Below are 17,291 nucleotides of genomic sequence, written 5' to 3'. Positions count from 1 at the left end.
TTGTAAATAAAATACGAATGTCAGCATGCCAGATCATCTGTTTTTATCTCTTCTTTATGAAAATCGATTCTAACTGTACTTACATGTATAAATAACACACTTTGCTGTTAACATGCTTAAAAAAGCCCCAACCACTAGTGCTTTTTATTTTGTCTTTTTGTCTTTTCTCCACCCCAGTGGCACGCGTTATCCAGAGAAGAGCAAGCGAAATACTATGAACTAGCAAGAAAGGAGCGACAGCTTCACATGCAGCTGTACCCGGGCTGGTCCGCACGGGATAACTATGTAGGTTCCTACGTAGGTGGAAACTTGTAGTAGTAGAGCTTGTAGAAATGTCTGTGTGACCTGCTGAGCTTCGAGCACACACTGCACACAAGCACTGTGTGGAAAGTCTCAGGACCCCAGTCTGGTAACGACAACAGGCGCTTCCCTCGGCAATACCAAAACTACTGGGGGGTAATTCCCTCTTGGAAGAGGCTTCCTGGCTGGGACTAGTATGGGGTTAGAATTTGAGGATAACAGTAGAGCTCTGTGAAAAAAGTCTTCTCATCATTTAACAGCGTCTGGAAATGCTGTTTGGCTTGGTGGTCATTTTGAATTTCATTTTTTAAAACAAAATTTTAAATCCCCCTTGTAGGGCTCATCTCCTTTCCACCAAAAGAGATAAATAATTAGTGTCTTGTGCTTATCTGTGTAGGAGTGTAGTGGAAAGTGGAAGAATGACATATCCTAGCTTCAGAGAAGGACTGGCAAAACCAAAAGCATTCTATTTTTGAAAGTCTTTCTCTCAAGTGGAGTTAAATGAATTATTCCACCCTCTATAGTTGTGTATTTTGTTTGTTTTCTTTTTCATGCCCATATTACCTTTTTTTCCCCCCTACCCTCCTCATTTTTTAAAAAGAATATTGGAATTTGTGATCAATTAATGGATTGTTTTAAAATTGATTCTTCCCTCTACTTTTCAGAAAGGCTGTTTTTGAGCTAAAAGTGGTAGTATTTTTTGTCTGTTAAAAAGCATAACGGCAGCTTTATAACCCCTAGTACTAAATAGCTCCTTCCATGAAGGGTAAGAGGTGCAGATGGTAATAAGTGTTTGCAAGCCTAAGCCCATAAATTCTTGACAGATTTGTGGATTGGTGAGAGCGCTAAACCCTTTTTAATAGGATTATAGCAGCATCTTGATTTTTTTTTTAAGTTAAATAAAAATCACCTAAAACTTTCAAGGTCTCTAACTCTGTAAAAAAACCCTGTTCTCTGCCTTCTAGTCATACTTCCCTTCAGGTTTGGAGACCACCAGCTCTAAGATAGATGCCAGTTTTGTGTAGAGTTACACATTACGGTTTTGTTGAAGTCTGTCTCTTCCATCCCCATCATCATCACTGCCTGTTTTACCATAAATAATCTATTTTGCTCTATATGACAATACTTGCCTACAGGAATCTGCATTTTTATATGTATGGGTGGGAGGAAGCCAGTTCAGAGTCTGCAGTGAAGCCAGGAGAAGCAGCAGGAGCTCTTTACACTCTTCTGCCGTTTCAGTGGTGGAGAATACACATACTCACTTATTTAGCAATATGTACTTAGGGACATTTTTCAAATCCTTCTGTTTTCTTGATCATCTTTTCTTTCCACTGGGCTCAGCCCTCCCTCCTTGGTCATTACAGGTATACCTCTGCATTGCTCAATTGTCCTTCCAGTTCAGAATATTCTTGATTCTGTGCTCCTCAGAGGAGACCTTTGTAAGTCTGATGAGGCACAGCTCCTGCTTAGCACATTTTCCTTCCCTTTTCAGCACAGTCTGGCCTGAGGCTGTCAGACCATAGGCTCAAGGTAGTTCCTCAGCACTGTGCAGTATCGTCGTCTTGGGTGTTCAAAAGGGAGTCTGGGCTCGACTGAGGTTTCTGGAATGCTCATTCTGCACAGTGACTGTGCCACCGACAGATGGGCATGTACAAAGCCTCAGTGTTTAGGACCTTTTACTTTTGTCCTCACTGTGTGAACACTGAGAAACCCTTTCTTCTCAAGCTAAAAAGGACAGGATGAGAAAGCTGGTGCTTTCCCAGCGGCTTGATGCTGTACCCCCAGGTGACCTTCAGGGGGAACCTTCCTGCCTGAGGAGAGCGTGGTACCTTTGCATCATCTGCAGGATTTATTTATGTCTCCTCTCCTGGTCCAGTCACAGCTCTCCTGTGTGCCCCTCCTCCCTCAGCCGTTTGTAGGGTCTTGAGCCTTTCACACATCTAGCAGGGGAGCGACTTTGGGCTGCTTGAAGTGGTTAAATTGTTAAGCACCTCACATCAGGCTCAAGGATAAGGCCAGCTACAGCCCAAGTCTTCAGAGACAGGAGCGGTGCTTTCAGGAAATGCAGCTTTCAGCCTCGTTGCTTGTTGGTGTCACAAGGCACATTGGCTCCTCCCGAGATCTAATATGAGATGTTTAGCAGTGCTGAGTGCTGGACTCAGAAGTATGTAAGGGTCTAGTCACCTCACCCACTGCTTGTCTAGAAATTACTACCAAAGAACTCTGCAGACCTATCAAAACCCATGTTGGTTTGGCTCCGCAGAGGGAGCTACCAAAATGGTTAGCAGGTATTTACATAAATATTTACTCACAGCATAAAAATTTGTATAGTATGATGACAGAAAATGTTAAAATCTGCTCAAGTCTTGGGAGAACAATCTTAGGCAAAGAAAAAATGGTGTCTTCTGCAAAGCACTTGAAAAACTGCTGCCACAGTTCTTTCCTTAAGTCCATAAATTAATTTAGCTACATAGTCTTATATCCTCTTGTAACCCAGACCAGATTATTCTTCTCCCTGATGCTTTGAAAAGGGTGTGAAGAAGTTAATGTGACATCTGTCCATTCTTTATTAGGAAGAGTTTTAAAAGCTTGTGTTGACAAAGAACAAGAAATTTCTGGTCCCTGGCTGACATTTCTGTAGATCAGCTGTTTTTAACAGATTGCTCCCCAAAGGCCTTACAGTACTTTAATACCTGGCTTGAAGAGCTTGTGAAAGGCGGGTGACTCCTGACTTTTGTTCTGGCTGGCCCTCGAGTGAAGAAGCTATAAGGTCTCAAATTGAAATAGCTCTTGAATTCCCAAATGTACTGCAAAAATTAAGCAAATTTGCCACAGATGCAGTCTGTTAATTATGCCAGTGGCTTCCTTGAGATTAAATAAAAGTCAGGCTTATGATCTTGAGGCAATTGTCTGGTTTTGGTTACGTTGTTGAAAGCTGGAAAAAATCCACTGATTTTTGCAGAGTTACTGTCAATCTAGATCAATATAGATGGAGCAGAGTCTGAGCCTCTTGCATCTTTATGTGATACGTGGATTTCAAGATACCGTGCTCTTCCCTGTTCTGTTCTCAGGGAGCTTTAGGAGCAATGCTTGTCTGCCTTATCTGCCTGTCATGTTAGACTGATGGCTGCTCTAGCAATTGACAACTTCCATATCCCAAAAAATTACCTCAGAGGTGTCCGAGATTATTTGCCATCAGCATCGAGGCTGCAGGAGTATGTGCCTGTTGTTTAAAGTTCCTTTGAGATGGACAGTTTACACTGGTTTTTGCATCTCCAGAAGGATCTCATAAGCCTGGAACAGCCTGGACAACAGGATGGCAGGTTACAACCCCAAGCAAGCAAGGGGGAATGAGTGCAGAAACTCCATGCCACAAGGCCAGCTTTGTGGAGGAGAAACAGAACAACGACTGATCCATGTCCTACATTCATGTTGGGGGAATTTTTTACAAATGCATTCCAGGGAACATGTCATAGGGAGCATTCCAAGTGTGGATGTGCCATGCTGAAACTCAGCCGTGTATCTGGAATCCATCTACTGAGAAAGATGCCTACTGTGTGGGAGAACCTCTTGGCTTTCCCAGATACATCCAACCCTTCAAAAGCTCTGTGAGATTCCTTCTTCCAAGACATGTTTGTTGCCTCTTGACCACAAGGGACTGCAGCTCTGAGGCCTTCTCACCAGCTGCGCTTGCTACCATGTCTTCAAAAGCCAGGAATTCTTGTGCTGTTCACAGCTGACATTGCTGGCCCAAAAGTTGTTGCTTTTAGCATTTGGAGAGTGTGAAATGAAAATTTCACTGTGAAAATGAAATTACTCTGCCTACACTGGCCTTGTTGTACTTCTCTGCAAACCCTGTACCTCAGTGTTAGAGGAGTTTTCTTAAAAAATAGCTTTTCTCTTTTGAGCTATACTTATTACTTCATATTTTTTCTATTGGAAAGCAATTACTGTTTTTCCACAGAAGCTGGCCTCCCAGCTGTCCTCTCCCACACTGTTGGAGGGAAACAGAATGGGCTTTTCTCCCTTCAGTCAAAAACTGTAACAAATTTCATCATCTTGTGGTACAGCATTTGGGAAAGGGATAGAGTTTAGCAAAATATTACTGTTGTTTCCTTGTGATAGAGCAAAATGTGGGAAGGGTCTTGGCTATGTCTGGATTTTTCTTTCTTGTCCTGGCATTGTTTTTTCTAGGTTTCAGTGGAACTATAAAACTGCGGGTTAGGAGTCACTTGTTACTGTGGGCTTCCTTGTCTGTCTGAATGCTTGGGGTTTGGTGCTGAGGAACTCCAGGGGCTCAGACTGACCTCACTCTCCCCTCTCTATTCTCCCTCTCCTTTCCCTCCCTGCCGCACCAATACATGACCACAAATGATTCTTGAAACTTCTGCATGCAGGAGTGTACACGTCAGGTGTTTTTGGCTACATGAGGATCTTAGCTCAAAAGCAGCATCTTGCAAGTCCTTCTGCCCCCCACCAGCTGCCCATGGCCTTGGTGGGTGTTGGCACTGGGTGGGCAGCAGTGAGGCTGTCTGAAAAGTCACAGGGTGGGGAGGCAGAGTCAGTCCTGGGATGCAGCATCTCTCTGGGGCCCTCCAAAGTTCCCTGCACTGGGGGTGAGCCAATGTCACACTTCAGTGTCCCCCCTTGGGAGCTTCCTGCTCCAGCTGCAGCCTCATTGCTCGGTGCTCTCTTGCAAGGATGCTTGTTTGGGGATTTTATTCTAATCCTTCTTGTTTCTGTATGTTTTCTGCAGGGAAAGAAGAAGAAGAGGAAAAGGGATAAGCAGCCAGGAGAGACCAATGGTAAGTAAAGTCAAGTCTAAACCTCTTGCTTAGTGGAAGTGTGGCAGTCCTGGTGTGACCCTTGTAGGTACGGGGGAGGTGGGCACAGGTCTCCTGGCCTCAGGGGAGCCAGTCCCTATGCTAGACAGCTGTTTTTTTTTAAATGCACACCAATAATTCACGCGTTACCGCCCTTCTAAAACTAGTAACCCAGCCATTGCATGTCAGAGCCTCCTCGTGTGGCACTAGCCGAGTTTGTCCGTGTAGTTGCCGAGCCTGTAACCGCAGAGCCGTAGCTGTAATGCCTATGCCATCGTTTATCCAGCCGCCCGCTTCCTCCGCGCATCCGCGGGCGTGTGTGCGTGTCCGTGTGCGTGTGCTGTTAATTTGGGCTGTCCCTGGATGTCCTGATGCATGCCTTACAGTGGTAAATCGCACCCATCTTAAATTAAGGAGGTTTGCCATTCTATATAGGAAATTAGAAATACTGCATAGGCAATCTCATAGTCGATCTTGAAGAAGCCCTAACTTAGTTTTTTTGAAGCCTTTGTATAATTTGTTCTTTTTTTTCAGAACACAGCGAATGTTTCCTAAATCCTTGCCTTTCACTTCCTCCGATTACAGGTGCTAACGTCATTTTGAGTCATTTAAAATAGTTTATAAACTGCTTTTTAATTTTTTTTCCTGCCATTATAGATTTTAACATTAAACACTTATGACATTAAGAAAAAAATACCATCCACACGTTTTGATAGTATTTATTATCTATATATCTTTATATCTATTATGTTTGATAGTATTTTTTAATTTTGTTTTTTGTTTTTGTAACAATTGCTATTAAAACAGTAATACAGTAAAAATAACGCAAGAGTTGTACTAACTGTGCAAATTGAATATGCAGTATTTCTTTAAAGAGACTGATAAAGAATGGAAGCAAGTCAGTAATGAACCTCCTTAATCTAATGGCATTTTTCATGGCTCCCACTAAGTCTTCTCACATTAGCATGCATACGCATTTTTTATTATTATTTTAGTTTTGGATCTTTTTTTTTTTCCTTTCTGCTCAAGCCTATTATTGCAATTCACTAGCTGTACTAACTCAGCACCTTGCCATGCTTTACGTTTTATTTTCTGGCTGATCCTAACATACTCATTCTGCAATCTGCTTATTCTTATCCATTCTTTTAAATACAAATTAATGAAAACAAGTAAATTGAATGTTATTCCAAAAGCTGCATTATCCCAGGAGATATAATTTCTTTTTTTTTTTTTTTTTGTTTCTTTTTTTTTTTCTCTTATTTCGTATGAGTTGAAGAAAAAAGCATGTTCAGGATCTAACTTCCATACTCAGCTTCTTTTCTTCCTTTTTCCCCCCTCTTAAAAAAAAAAACAAAAAAAAAAAAAAACCCAGCCCAAATCAATCTTGCCTGAAACATCCTGCTAGACCAACCACAAAGACCTTCCTCTACCTGCTCTCTTAAAAGGGAAACAAACAGTCCTTTATAAAGGGATACTGCAGCTTTAATTGCAACAGCTAATCTCAAGAGTTGAATAAAAATGTAATTATCACTTTTTTTTAACTTTTAAATCAAAAGTCAATATTTGCAATTAATAACGAGGACATTGATTTTTATTCCCTTTTTTATTTTTATTTTTTCCTTATTTTTACCTTTCTCTTTTTTCTCCCCTTTTCTCTCTTCCTCTCTCTCTCTCTCTCTCTCTCTCACTCCCCCCTCTCCCCTTTTCTTTTTTTCCTCTCTCCCTTTTCTGCTCGCTTTTCTTGAACTCATTCAGACCTGAGCGCTCCTAAGAAATGCCGAGCGCGCTTTGGCCTTGATCAACAGAATAACTGGTGCGGCCCCTGCAGGTGTGTATAGTTTTCCCAGACTCGCTATGGCTGATTTGCAGCTGGTTTATTTGGTACTTTCCCCTTTTTTTTCCTGCCTTGTTGCTTTGTAGCTCTGTGTTGTGATCTGGAAGACACAAGGGAGTGGGACACTGCCATCAGTAATCATCTCTCTGAAAGGGTTTTGCTTTTTTTTTTTTTTTTTCTTTGTTGGTTGGTTGGTTGGTTGTTTTATTTTTTTTTTTGCCTTCCTCTTTGCTGCTGCTAGCCAAAAACCCACTGTAAAACAGCATCAACCTTAAGCCCATCTGATCCGTGGCTCAACCACGCTCCTGCCTTCCAAGCCTCCACCCAAGGACAGTCGCTCCCAAAGCCCTTGATAGCGTGGCACTGAGTGCGGTACCGACACCACACAGGCTCGTGGCTGTGTCGGAGATTTTTTTTTTTTGGTTTTCCTTTGGCTCGTTGTGAAAGTCCTGTTTTCCTTCCTGCCCTTGGTATGAGGGGAGATTACCAAATAAAACGGAGGTGACTGAAAGCTGAACGTAGCTGTAGCTGAGATGACGCAGACCAAATGAGCTCTATCCACCATTGTGTTGTATTTTTTGTGTTTACCTTATGCTAACAGATGCAAATACTCCAAAGAAGTGTCGGGCATTGTTCGGGCTTGACCGACAGAGTTTATGGTGCAAACCATGCAGGTATAAAACTACCCATTAGGCCTTTGGGGAAATAAAAGCAATCTGTCCTCTTAGTGCATTTGTGTGATTTTATTTTTTTAATCTTTTTTCCCCACTACCCACCTTTCTCTCTTCCACAGCATCAATTGCTAATAATCTTTGATCTTTGGAATTTCTTGCTAATTTAATGCCATTTTCTCTCTTTCTTTACCAATAACCTCTCCCTGGTGGTAGAACTGGGAACAAGAAAATTCAAAGTCCTTAAAGCTGTCAATTTTTTGGCATTTTTTTATTTTTTCCAGAGTGTCAGCAAAATTAATGTTTAGCTGGACATTTATATTTTGTCTTTCATTTGGGTCTATGTCCCCTGCCTGCAAAGGCTTTTTAAAAAGGTTCTGGGATCTGCAGTACTAGTGTTTTTCTCATTATTAGAGATGTAAAAGCCAGTGTTTACAGCTTATATTGTATTCATTCTTTTGGTATTATCTGAAAAATTAAAACAGCTACCTGTTGGCTACTATGCCTCTGTAAGGTTTATGTAGATATAATTTTTTTTAATTATCTGAAATCTTTTTTCCTAATCCCAAAAATATATTTTTTCTTAAATCTTATCCCAACAAGTGAGCTGTAAACATCTGAGCTCTAGACAAAACTAATTACAACTTTAGTAGCACAGTTTCCAGCATTAAAAGGAGATGAAAGACATCAGAGAGCCCAAATTCCGGCAGCCCATGTTCTACTGAAGTTTAATTCCATGTGTAACTCAGTACGTACTTCTTTCTTGGTGGAGGGATACCGAGTAGTTCTTTTCTCATTCCTTTTTCCTTATATGATCGCATTTGGTTAAATTTGTTGTTTCTTTATTCTGATACAAGCAGTCTTTGAATTTGGAATATTATGATGGTAGGTATTTCAACCCAAACCACACTCTGTGTGTAGTGATTCCTCTCCCACATTTTCCCCTCTTACTCATGCCAGTCCCATGTGCTCCATCTCATTTAGAATGTAGCTCAGACGTCCCATCGTATTTTGTGTATGCACGCAGTCTTGTCTGTGCTTAGTGTCCAGGAACCTCGGATTGAGGGTGGTGGTGTGTGTCAGTGTACCAGAGGAGGCACCAGAAATGCCTTCTGCAGGTTGTGTCTTGTCCCATTTGAGGCACGGTAGTATGGGGTGTTGGGGATTAGGTATCAGTACCAGGGCATGTGTTAAACAAGCTGGGAAAGCAGCAGTTTCGTAGTGCTGGAAGGGAGAAGGGTTCAGTCCAGAAGAGCTGACTAGCTACTTCACGGTGTCAGGAGACTCGAGTCTCATGCTAGCCAAGGACTGCAGTGCTGTGTTTAGTTAGGCTCTGTTCTGTGGTTACTTTGCTGCACACTATCAGCAGATATTTGTGTAGTCTAGAGATAGAGTACGTGAAGCATGTCAGGCTCTGCATGCCAAGTACCAGAACTGGGGGCACATCATGTTTGTGTTGCTTTATCTTTTCCTGGCTGCTTAAGTAAGCAACATACTTTTAAAACTACATTTTATCAGCAAGGAAACTTTTTATTTGGTCTGTACAGTGCTTAGGTTACATGTGAAGCATAAACCCTCTCTTAAACCAGATTTTCATCAGAATTCTTTTCAGTGCATCAGGGACAACTTTAGTGGTATAACTGATAGTCTGGACTTACTGATTCAGAGACAGCTGCTTTTCTTTTTATTTTGGTTTGGGTTCTTGTTTTGTTTTTTAATGCATGGAGGCATTTTACCACTAGGTATTAGAGCATTTCTCTCCTAGTTCTGGTCCTAACCATCATAACATTGCATTTGCTAGCATGGTAGCATTTTGTAGCACACCTTAGGTAGGTGCTAAAGATGTGCAGTTTGCTACTGTGGTAAAAACTGAGACATCTTTGCCCACAGCAACTAAATAAACCCTTGCAATCTTCTGTGGCTTTCACTCATGGCAATTGCAGCATTACAGGTTTCCTGGTGCTGCTCCAGGGCTAGTTTGAAGAGCAGCAAAAGTGGGCTCAGGTCTGTTGGCGTTTGCTCTACTGATGTAGCGAGTTAACACTTTCAGAGCAATGCACGAGTGAATAATCCTCTGTAGTGCTTCTGAGGGGGGAATATGTAGTATTTTTGTTCCAGCCTTTAGCAGAGCAAAACTGAGGCACAAGTAGTTCCTTAGATTTTTACTTATTCCCCCTCACCAGAGCTGCCTGATGGTCTTCAAGTCTGCTAAAATTAGACTTGCGTGCTTTGGGGGTTTGCCCTCTGGGCCTTTTGTCCCACTTAACCCTGACAAGTTCATGACCACAGGTAACCATGGTGTGATTGGCACAGATTGCAGAAATATCTCCCCCTTTGAGCCATCATGACTTAAGTAAATATTTTTTTCAGACTACAAGTGGCCACTCTATTAAAGAGTTCAGCAAAAGAAGCAATATGCTCCCTTAATCCTAGTCAAAGTAAAATTACTTCAGGTAGCAAAGCAGTGGGTTTGGTTTTTAGAAGGTTGTTAACTCTGCAGTGTCAGAAAGTCGGGTAAACCTGGTTTAAAGCTGCTTTGCCATGGAAGCTCTTTCTTTCTGGCCACAGAACTTAAATAATATTAAAAAGTAAATTTGAAATGCTGGCATACTAGATTCAAACTGCCTCCAATTTAATAATTTACTGCCCTGTAGGTTCAGAGCAGTCCAGTTAAAGGAGTTTTGGACCCCCATCAATGAGGCAGGCAGAGCTTGGGTCTGTGCTTGCAAGTAATTTTAATTTGGGGATGGAGAGGGAGTCCTGCAGTCTACAGATTGTAAGAACCCATCTTTCCACACAAGTAATATTGGTAAGCTTTGTGGAGCTTAACTGTCCTGCTTTGCCACTGGAGCTGTACAGAAGGTCCAAACAGGAACTGTGGCCCTGGTAGTGCTGCACAGCTGAAGTAAGAAGTGGTGAGAGAGGAGAGGAGAGGAGAGAGAGAACAGCAAAACTGTCCTTAGCCAAGAGGCAGAGATCTCCAGTGTTGTTTCTTGATTGTAGAAGAATTAACAAGGTCTGTTTTGAGCCCACCAAATTAATTTTTTTCTGTCTTTTAACGTTGCTCTAATAAAGCATGGTTTACAGCCTTCACTTGCTGTCTTCTATCTTTCTTTCTTTCTTTTTAACATTTAAGTTGCATGGTTGTCTTTAGTTTTTTAGCATGTATTGATCTGCAGGCTAACGTGGTTAAAACTCTAATAGCCCTAACCCCTCACGTTGCCATGTGGCACATGGCACTCTGAGAGCAGACCTGAGTCTCTGGAGGAAGGGGTGTCACAGCACTGGTCCCTCACTGAAGCTGGTGAAATATGGGGTACTGGGTTTGTTGTTCCCTTCCTGGCTATGGAAGATGATAGTTTTAACTCCAGGATCAAGGTAGTGTGGTCTCCTTTGCAAATGAGAAGCATCTGTCCTCATTGCCTCGAGGGTGGAGCTTGGTTTAACCTAGTCAACTGCCATACCTAGGGGAGAACACTGGTGACCAGCAGGGGAGCTGGGGCACCTCCTGGCGTGGGGAATGTCTCCTGGTGACACTCAGCTGCTGTGCCATGCTCAGCGCTCCCTCTGATGGAGTTGCAGAGCTGGGGTGATCTATCCACTGGAGAGGGAGAGCAACCTCCTCCTTCACGTTGGTGGCTCTGTGCAGCTTAGCTGAGCATCCCAAGTTCTTGTGGCAGAGCTGGTGTAGACAGGCTTTATCCTCTGCCTTGGGCTGTGTGACAGCACTTCAGCACTTCCCATGGAAGTGTGATTGTGGATCGGAGGGCAGAAGAGCCAGCATGCTTAGGGTCAAGGTGGCCACTGGACATCATTTGGCCAGATGCTGTGGTTGTTTGCCTCATTATTTCTGTCCTACTGCTAGAATTGTCTTGCACATACTTGGCAAGAGAAAGTATGAAACTGTCATCTGTTTTCATTGCTCCTTTACATTATCCAGTGGACAGAGGGAGGAGAAAAGATCTCTGTCGGGTCACCTATTTATTTGAAGATGAGCGGCTCTTGCGAGACTCTCATATGCCCTGGTGTGAAATTAAGATCCATGTTGCTCCTCACCTTTGTACCTGTCGTCGTGCTCTTCACCTACTGAAACTGGATCCCACTCTGGAGTTACATGGATGGCCTCTCAGAGGAAAATCCCCAAAACACAGACAAGCAGCTTCCCAAATCTACCACTCTCCCCTAAAACAAAAAGTAAAACTGAGTCGATTTAAAGCCACAACCTGCAGGCCATACAACCAGTTATTCTTGTTATTTTGGATCATGCTCTGTATTCCTGTTCTTTTCCTGTTTTTTTCTTCTGTTCGCTTTGTTTGTTCGTTTTGTTTTTATTTCCCCTCTCTCTTGTTCTCTCTGTTATATACCCCTTCTGTCTGACTGACATTTCTGGATTTGGTGTGGTTCTTAACAGAGGAGAAAGCAATGAGCAGTAGTTTGCAGCCGTTCTTGCCTCCCAAGGGCAGGGCATCGTATGAGACCACAGGTGACACAGGTGTAGCTATAGCCCCATTGAGTTGGACAGTGTTATGGGACATCTTGAGATACCATCAGCTATCCAGGGTTTTTATTTTAGGAGGATTAAATTACTTTTTAATTTTTTTTTTTCCATGGAGGAAAGTTTGTAGATTAGAACAGTGGGCTCCAAAACCCATTTATCTCGTTTTCTGATTATGAAAATAAGGAAAGGAGGTAGCCTGAAGAGGAGGGGGATGAAGAGACAATTAATTGGTGAATCCTTTCCAAATCTGTTAGCTGAGGGGAGGTTCCCGAGCGGGTTTGGTGCCGAGGACACCCTGCCAGACCCCCAGGATGGCACGTGGGGCCAGGATGCCACCCATGCAGAGCCCAGAGTAGCTGACTGATGGCTCTTTGCTGTAGATGACTGTCTCCATCAGCGTCTCTGCCCTTTATTCATGGATAACTCTCTCCCTGTTTCTAGGAGAAAAAAAAAGTGCGTTCGCTACATACAAGGTGAAGGCAGCTGCGTCAGCCCACCCTCTTCAGATGGAAGCTTACTAGACTCTCCTCCGTCCTCCCCCGCCATGCTCGCCTCCCCCTCCAGAGACTCGAAACCACAGACTGAACAAACGCAACCCCTCTCGCTCTCATTGAAGCCCGACCCGCTGGCGCACCTGGTGATGATGCCGCCGCCATCCTCGCTCGTGCTCGCTGAGAGCGCCGCGAGCAAGCCCGGCGCCCTGCCCGCCGCCAGCTGCCCCAACGGGGCCCTGGACCACCCGCCGGCCGCCCTCCCGCCGGCCGCCGCCGCATCCCTCGCACAGCCCTCGACGTCCTCCTTGCATTCCCACAGCTCGCTGCCGGGGACACAGCCCCAGCCGCTCTCCCTTGTAACGAAGTCCTTAGAATAGCTTTAGCCTCGTTAGCCCTTTCGGTTTCCTTTCGGGGGGATTGAATTCTGTTGGTATTTGGGGTTTTTGTTTTTGGGTTTTTTTTCCTTTATTTTTTGTTTTCTTCTCCTTGTTGTCGTCCGCTGTTTGTCGTCGTTTCTCGGTTTCATTTTTAATTTGTGCCATGTGGCTACATTAGTTGATGTTTTATCGAGTTCATTGGTCAATATTTGACCCATTCTTATTTCAATTTCTCCTTTTTAAATATGTAGATGAGAAAAGCCTCATGATTCTGCCAAAATTTTTATCAACAGCTGTTTAAAGTCTTTGTAGCGTTTAAAAAATATATATATATACATAATTGTTATGTAGTTCCAATAGCTTAGTTTTAAAGACTGATTTTAAAAATTAAAAAAAAAAGAAGCAATTTTGAAGCAGCCCTTGCCAGAGGCATTGGTTCTTTATTATTTGTATTAAATACGAGCTTGCGAACCAATCATTTTACATCTGGTTTTTAAACCTTTAAGGGCACAACGAATGCGGTGCCGCTACTACTTCTTTTTTTTTTTTTTTTCTTCCTTGTGTGAAACAACCTTTATTGTGATGTTACTTGTTATTGTTTAAATGTACAGAAACAAAGGGTTAAAAAATGTGTTAATATACCTTGTTCCATGGTGTTGTTCTTTTTGGGGGAGGGGACGCTACTCAACAATTAAAAGTATCACAACGCTATTGGACCAGTAGTATTTATTGCTTTAGAAATTGCTTGTTGTATCTGTATGTTGTCCCTTTTTAAATGTTTTTTTCTTCTTTTATTTTTCCTTGAAACATTGTATAAAGGGTTTTTTTTTTTCTTTTAGTGTAAGCATCTTATATATAACAACTCATTTGTACAAGGTTTTTAAGTTTATATATAAATGTGTATATATATATTTTTTCCGGGATTTTGTTTTTGATTTGTTTTCATGATTTTTTTTTTTTTTTTTTTTTTTTTTTTTTTTTTGCTATATGATAAACGGTTGCCACCAAATGGACATTCGCAGATGCATTTTTTCAAGGATCAATAGTGTAAAGAATAAAATTGCTTTAAAAGCCATTACACTCGAAAAGACTTGAAAATTTAGCAAGGGAATTTTTAGCAATGCTGTTTGAAAAATAGCAAGGTCCAAGTGTCTCCCGTTCAGAACTGCAGCTGAATCCCCTGCGACATTAGGACTGTAGGCTGTGTGCAAAATTTTTATGTGCCAAAATTCTCAGTGACTTTTAACTTTCTCCCGACGACTTTATTATTTTTTTTAATGCTGTAATTTTTTTGTTCATCATGTTTTGCTGTGATGTTACATAGGTAGATATGTATGTAGTTTTAATGTCACCTATAACAGACGTGTTTGGTAGCAGATTGTCCGGAAAGCATTTAAAATGAAGAGGTATAAACCCTTAAGGGCCAAATTCTGTATATTAGATTATTCATAAAAGGAAAATCAGACTGCCACTTTTATGTACACTTACTACATACAGATAGGTAGCAAACTTAAAACAAAAAAAAAAAAACCTAGGCATGTTGATGTTGCAAAAAACGCTGTATAAAGCTGAAAAATTGTTCATCTGTTCATTCAGTGCCATTGTAGTTGACATGAAGCGATTGTAAAACTGTCTCAGATTTTTCTCTGGTTTATTAAGATGCTAACTATAACATTTTTTGTGAATACTTTGAATGTTTCCTAACAGTTGTGATGTTACTGTTCCGTTTTATGCTCTTATTCCGATTTTCATTTTTAATGGTTTGGAAGCCATTTTTTGTAATGAATAAATGTTCATGCTGTACAGTATCTGTAGCATGCAGTTCTGGATTAATAAAAGCAACTTAGTATGTGCAGAGAATGACTTGTCAACTCATTTATGCGTTGACTGCATTTTGTCTGGCTGGAAAGATTTGCAGGCCGACTGGAAAACTTCCTCGGGAAAAAAAGGATGAAAATTGTGGCAAATTGCAGCCAGCTCTCCTTGTGAGAAATCCTGATTTGCATTTGCACTGGCCCTCTCCCTGCTCAGTGCACTTTCACATGAGTAGCAGTGGTTAAAGATCCTTTTTATTTAAAGCAAATGGCTCGTGATTTGGCAGAAGACAGCATGTGAGCTAAGGGAATGTCCTTCCATGTGAAGTGAACTTGACTGGTGGATGGGAGACCAGGGCTGGTGATACCTTTAATTTTAGTGTATTTCTGTTTAACCTGGTGATCTCACAACATAGAGCTGATGCACTATAAAGGTCACAGGAGAGCCCAAATAGCCCTAATTAGTAATGTCCTTCTTCTGGCCTTAGGCTTTATCTCCTGGACACATTTGAGTCCAGTTTTGCATATATTTGAGGGGTTTTTTTAGTGCAATGAGCCCTTGCAGCACAGCCTGCTCTTGGTTCTGAGAGTCCAGCATTCGCCTGACAGCAATGCTTGCAGATGCTGCAGGATGAAAGGGAATTTATATACAAAGATTCTTATTATGTTGTTGATTTGTTTGGGGTTTTTTTTAACAAGTAGAGATTTAAACTTCCTAATTTCCAGGATTCTATCTAAAGTGGATGTCACCAGTGGGCCAGTCATCTTGGGAAATGTCAGCCAAGGTAATTCCTACAGTGGCACTTGAGGAGAATGGAGTGTAAAGGTGTTGAAGCAGCTTTGTTCCCTGCTGTTGTGCAGGTGCATTGCTCAGGTACTGCACTTCTGTTTGGTTGGTCTTGGCAAGCTCTACAGGAAGGGTGAGAGTTCTGCAGAGACCTGGGAACAGCCTGTTCTTTTCTAGGATGGTACTGTCCCTTCCTGTGGGGTCCAATAAAACCTGCAAAAGTGTTCATTGGCTGCAGAAGGAATTTCCTTTGTGAGGGCCTGGGAGGTGCTGAGTAAAGTACTAAATAATGTGTAAGCAATATACAGTACTTTAAGTTGCTAATATTTAATTATTAATTTACAAGACAAGCCTTTTTTTTTTTTTTTCAAACATGTTAGTAAAGGGCAATATATGTGAGTATTGTTTCTTATGCCCTATTAGAAAGATTAAGTCATGGTGAATTTTTTACCAAGCTCCATTTATCTCTCTTGATCCAAGGCCTGATGGTGTTTTTGTTGTGGTCTGACATGATGCTGCCCTTAACCTCAGTGGAACATGTTCCCTCATCAACCACAACAGGCACGTGGGCAGCATGGGTGGGAGAGGGCTCTGCAGTGGGGAAAAGGACATTGCTTCAAAGCCTGTGTGGAAGATGCCAGATTTTGCTGTTGTTGGTAGCCAGTAAATTGAATGCAATGTTCAAATTACTCTCCAGCTAGTTAAGGTTTCTAGGGAATTTTTTACTTCTTTTTCTTAAGTGTTTTGACTCTTGCTAGAGCATGGCCATCCATCAGCCCGACACATGTGCTGCATCTCTGCTGGGGATAGCTGCTCTCTTCTAAAGTAAGGAATAGTGCTCCAGGGAGATCTCTGAATGCCATGATTCAGAGTAGACACCATCAAGGTATGATTTATATATTCAGGAAAATGTGTTCTTCTTTGCTCCCTGCTTTATTAGGCAAACTTCGGAAAGCAGAGTCCTAAAACACCATTCCCGTGAAAATTAGTTTTCCTTCTGTGTGTGTGGTGAGAGGCATGTGTTCCAAGGATACATTGAACAGGGTTTGTGAGTGGTGGATAATTCATGCTGGGAACTTATTTGCTGTGGAAAACAATTGTATATCCCTGGGAAAGCAACTGCTTGTGTTTCCTCCAGGTTGTGCCTTGGCTGCATCCCTTTGAGGGATTATGCCTTCAGATTTGCCTCCAAGTTTCCATTGCTTAGAGGAATTGAGCTGGGTCAAGGTTCCTGGGAGAAAATTGTCATTATTTATATGTATTCCCTGTGTGTCCAGGAGTCCAGGTACAGTGGAAATGTGGTGGAAAGACAGCCCTGTCTATGCATTGGAGGTGTAAAATAGGGTGTGAAACAGGCTGATCACCCCCAGATCCACACCAGTGAGGGCAACCACTAGAGTGGGGTGGTGACAAAGTGACATGGTCTGTTCTCATCCAGGGCTGCCTAGAGACAGCACAGGGCCCTGCATGCAGTAGGTAATTCACTGTAGCTATTGCTTCCATCTGTTTTTATGGTCTAAGGCAAGGAAGCAAGTCAATGTATTGCATGTTCAGGAGCCATTTATTTTCCATTAGTTTTGTAAATCTCATTTTTCACTTAGTGTATGGAATTTTAAAAAGTTTAAGCAATTGCTGACTCAAAGCAGTGCCACATGGTTTTATGCTTTGCTTAAAAGAAAAAATGGAGAGGCAG

The 17,291-nt window shown here is 42.1% G+C and overlaps 1 protein-coding gene across 8 annotated transcripts in view; it reads left to right on the top strand.

The window, feature by feature from the left end:
• Positions 1–14,857, top strand: part of TCF7L2 (transcription factor 7 like 2) — a 173,230-nt gene extending 158,373 nt beyond the window's left edge. For 2 of the 8 annotated variants that reach the window (XM_053983889.1, XM_053983888.1), the window contains exons 10-14: positions 178–285; positions 5,057–5,105; positions 5,658–5,708; positions 6,879–6,951; positions 12,568–14,857. In XM_053983889.1, the coding sequence (XP_053839864.1) occupies positions 178–285; positions 5,057–5,105; positions 5,658–5,708; positions 6,879–6,951; positions 12,568–12,997 (711 nt within the window). In that variant the 3' untranslated portion in view covers positions 12,998–14,857. Of the gene's footprint in view, positions 1–177; positions 286–5,056; positions 5,106–5,657; positions 5,709–6,878; positions 6,952–7,558; positions 7,664–12,567 lie in introns of those variants that run through there. The other 6 variants (XM_053983892.1, XM_053983891.1, XM_053983887.1 and 3 more) reach the window with 5 other exon arrangements.
• Positions 14,858–17,291: the final 2,434 nt, after the last annotated feature.

This window comes from Vidua macroura, chromosome 8, assembly GCF_024509145.1.
Source record: "Vidua macroura isolate BioBank_ID:100142 chromosome 8, ASM2450914v1, whole genome shotgun sequence".
Taxonomy (NCBI): Eukaryota; Metazoa; Chordata; class Aves; order Passeriformes; family Viduidae; genus Vidua; species Vidua macroura.
The sequence above is the reverse complement of the archived record's forward strand: the minus strand, read 5'-3'. Positions and strand labels throughout refer to the sequence as shown.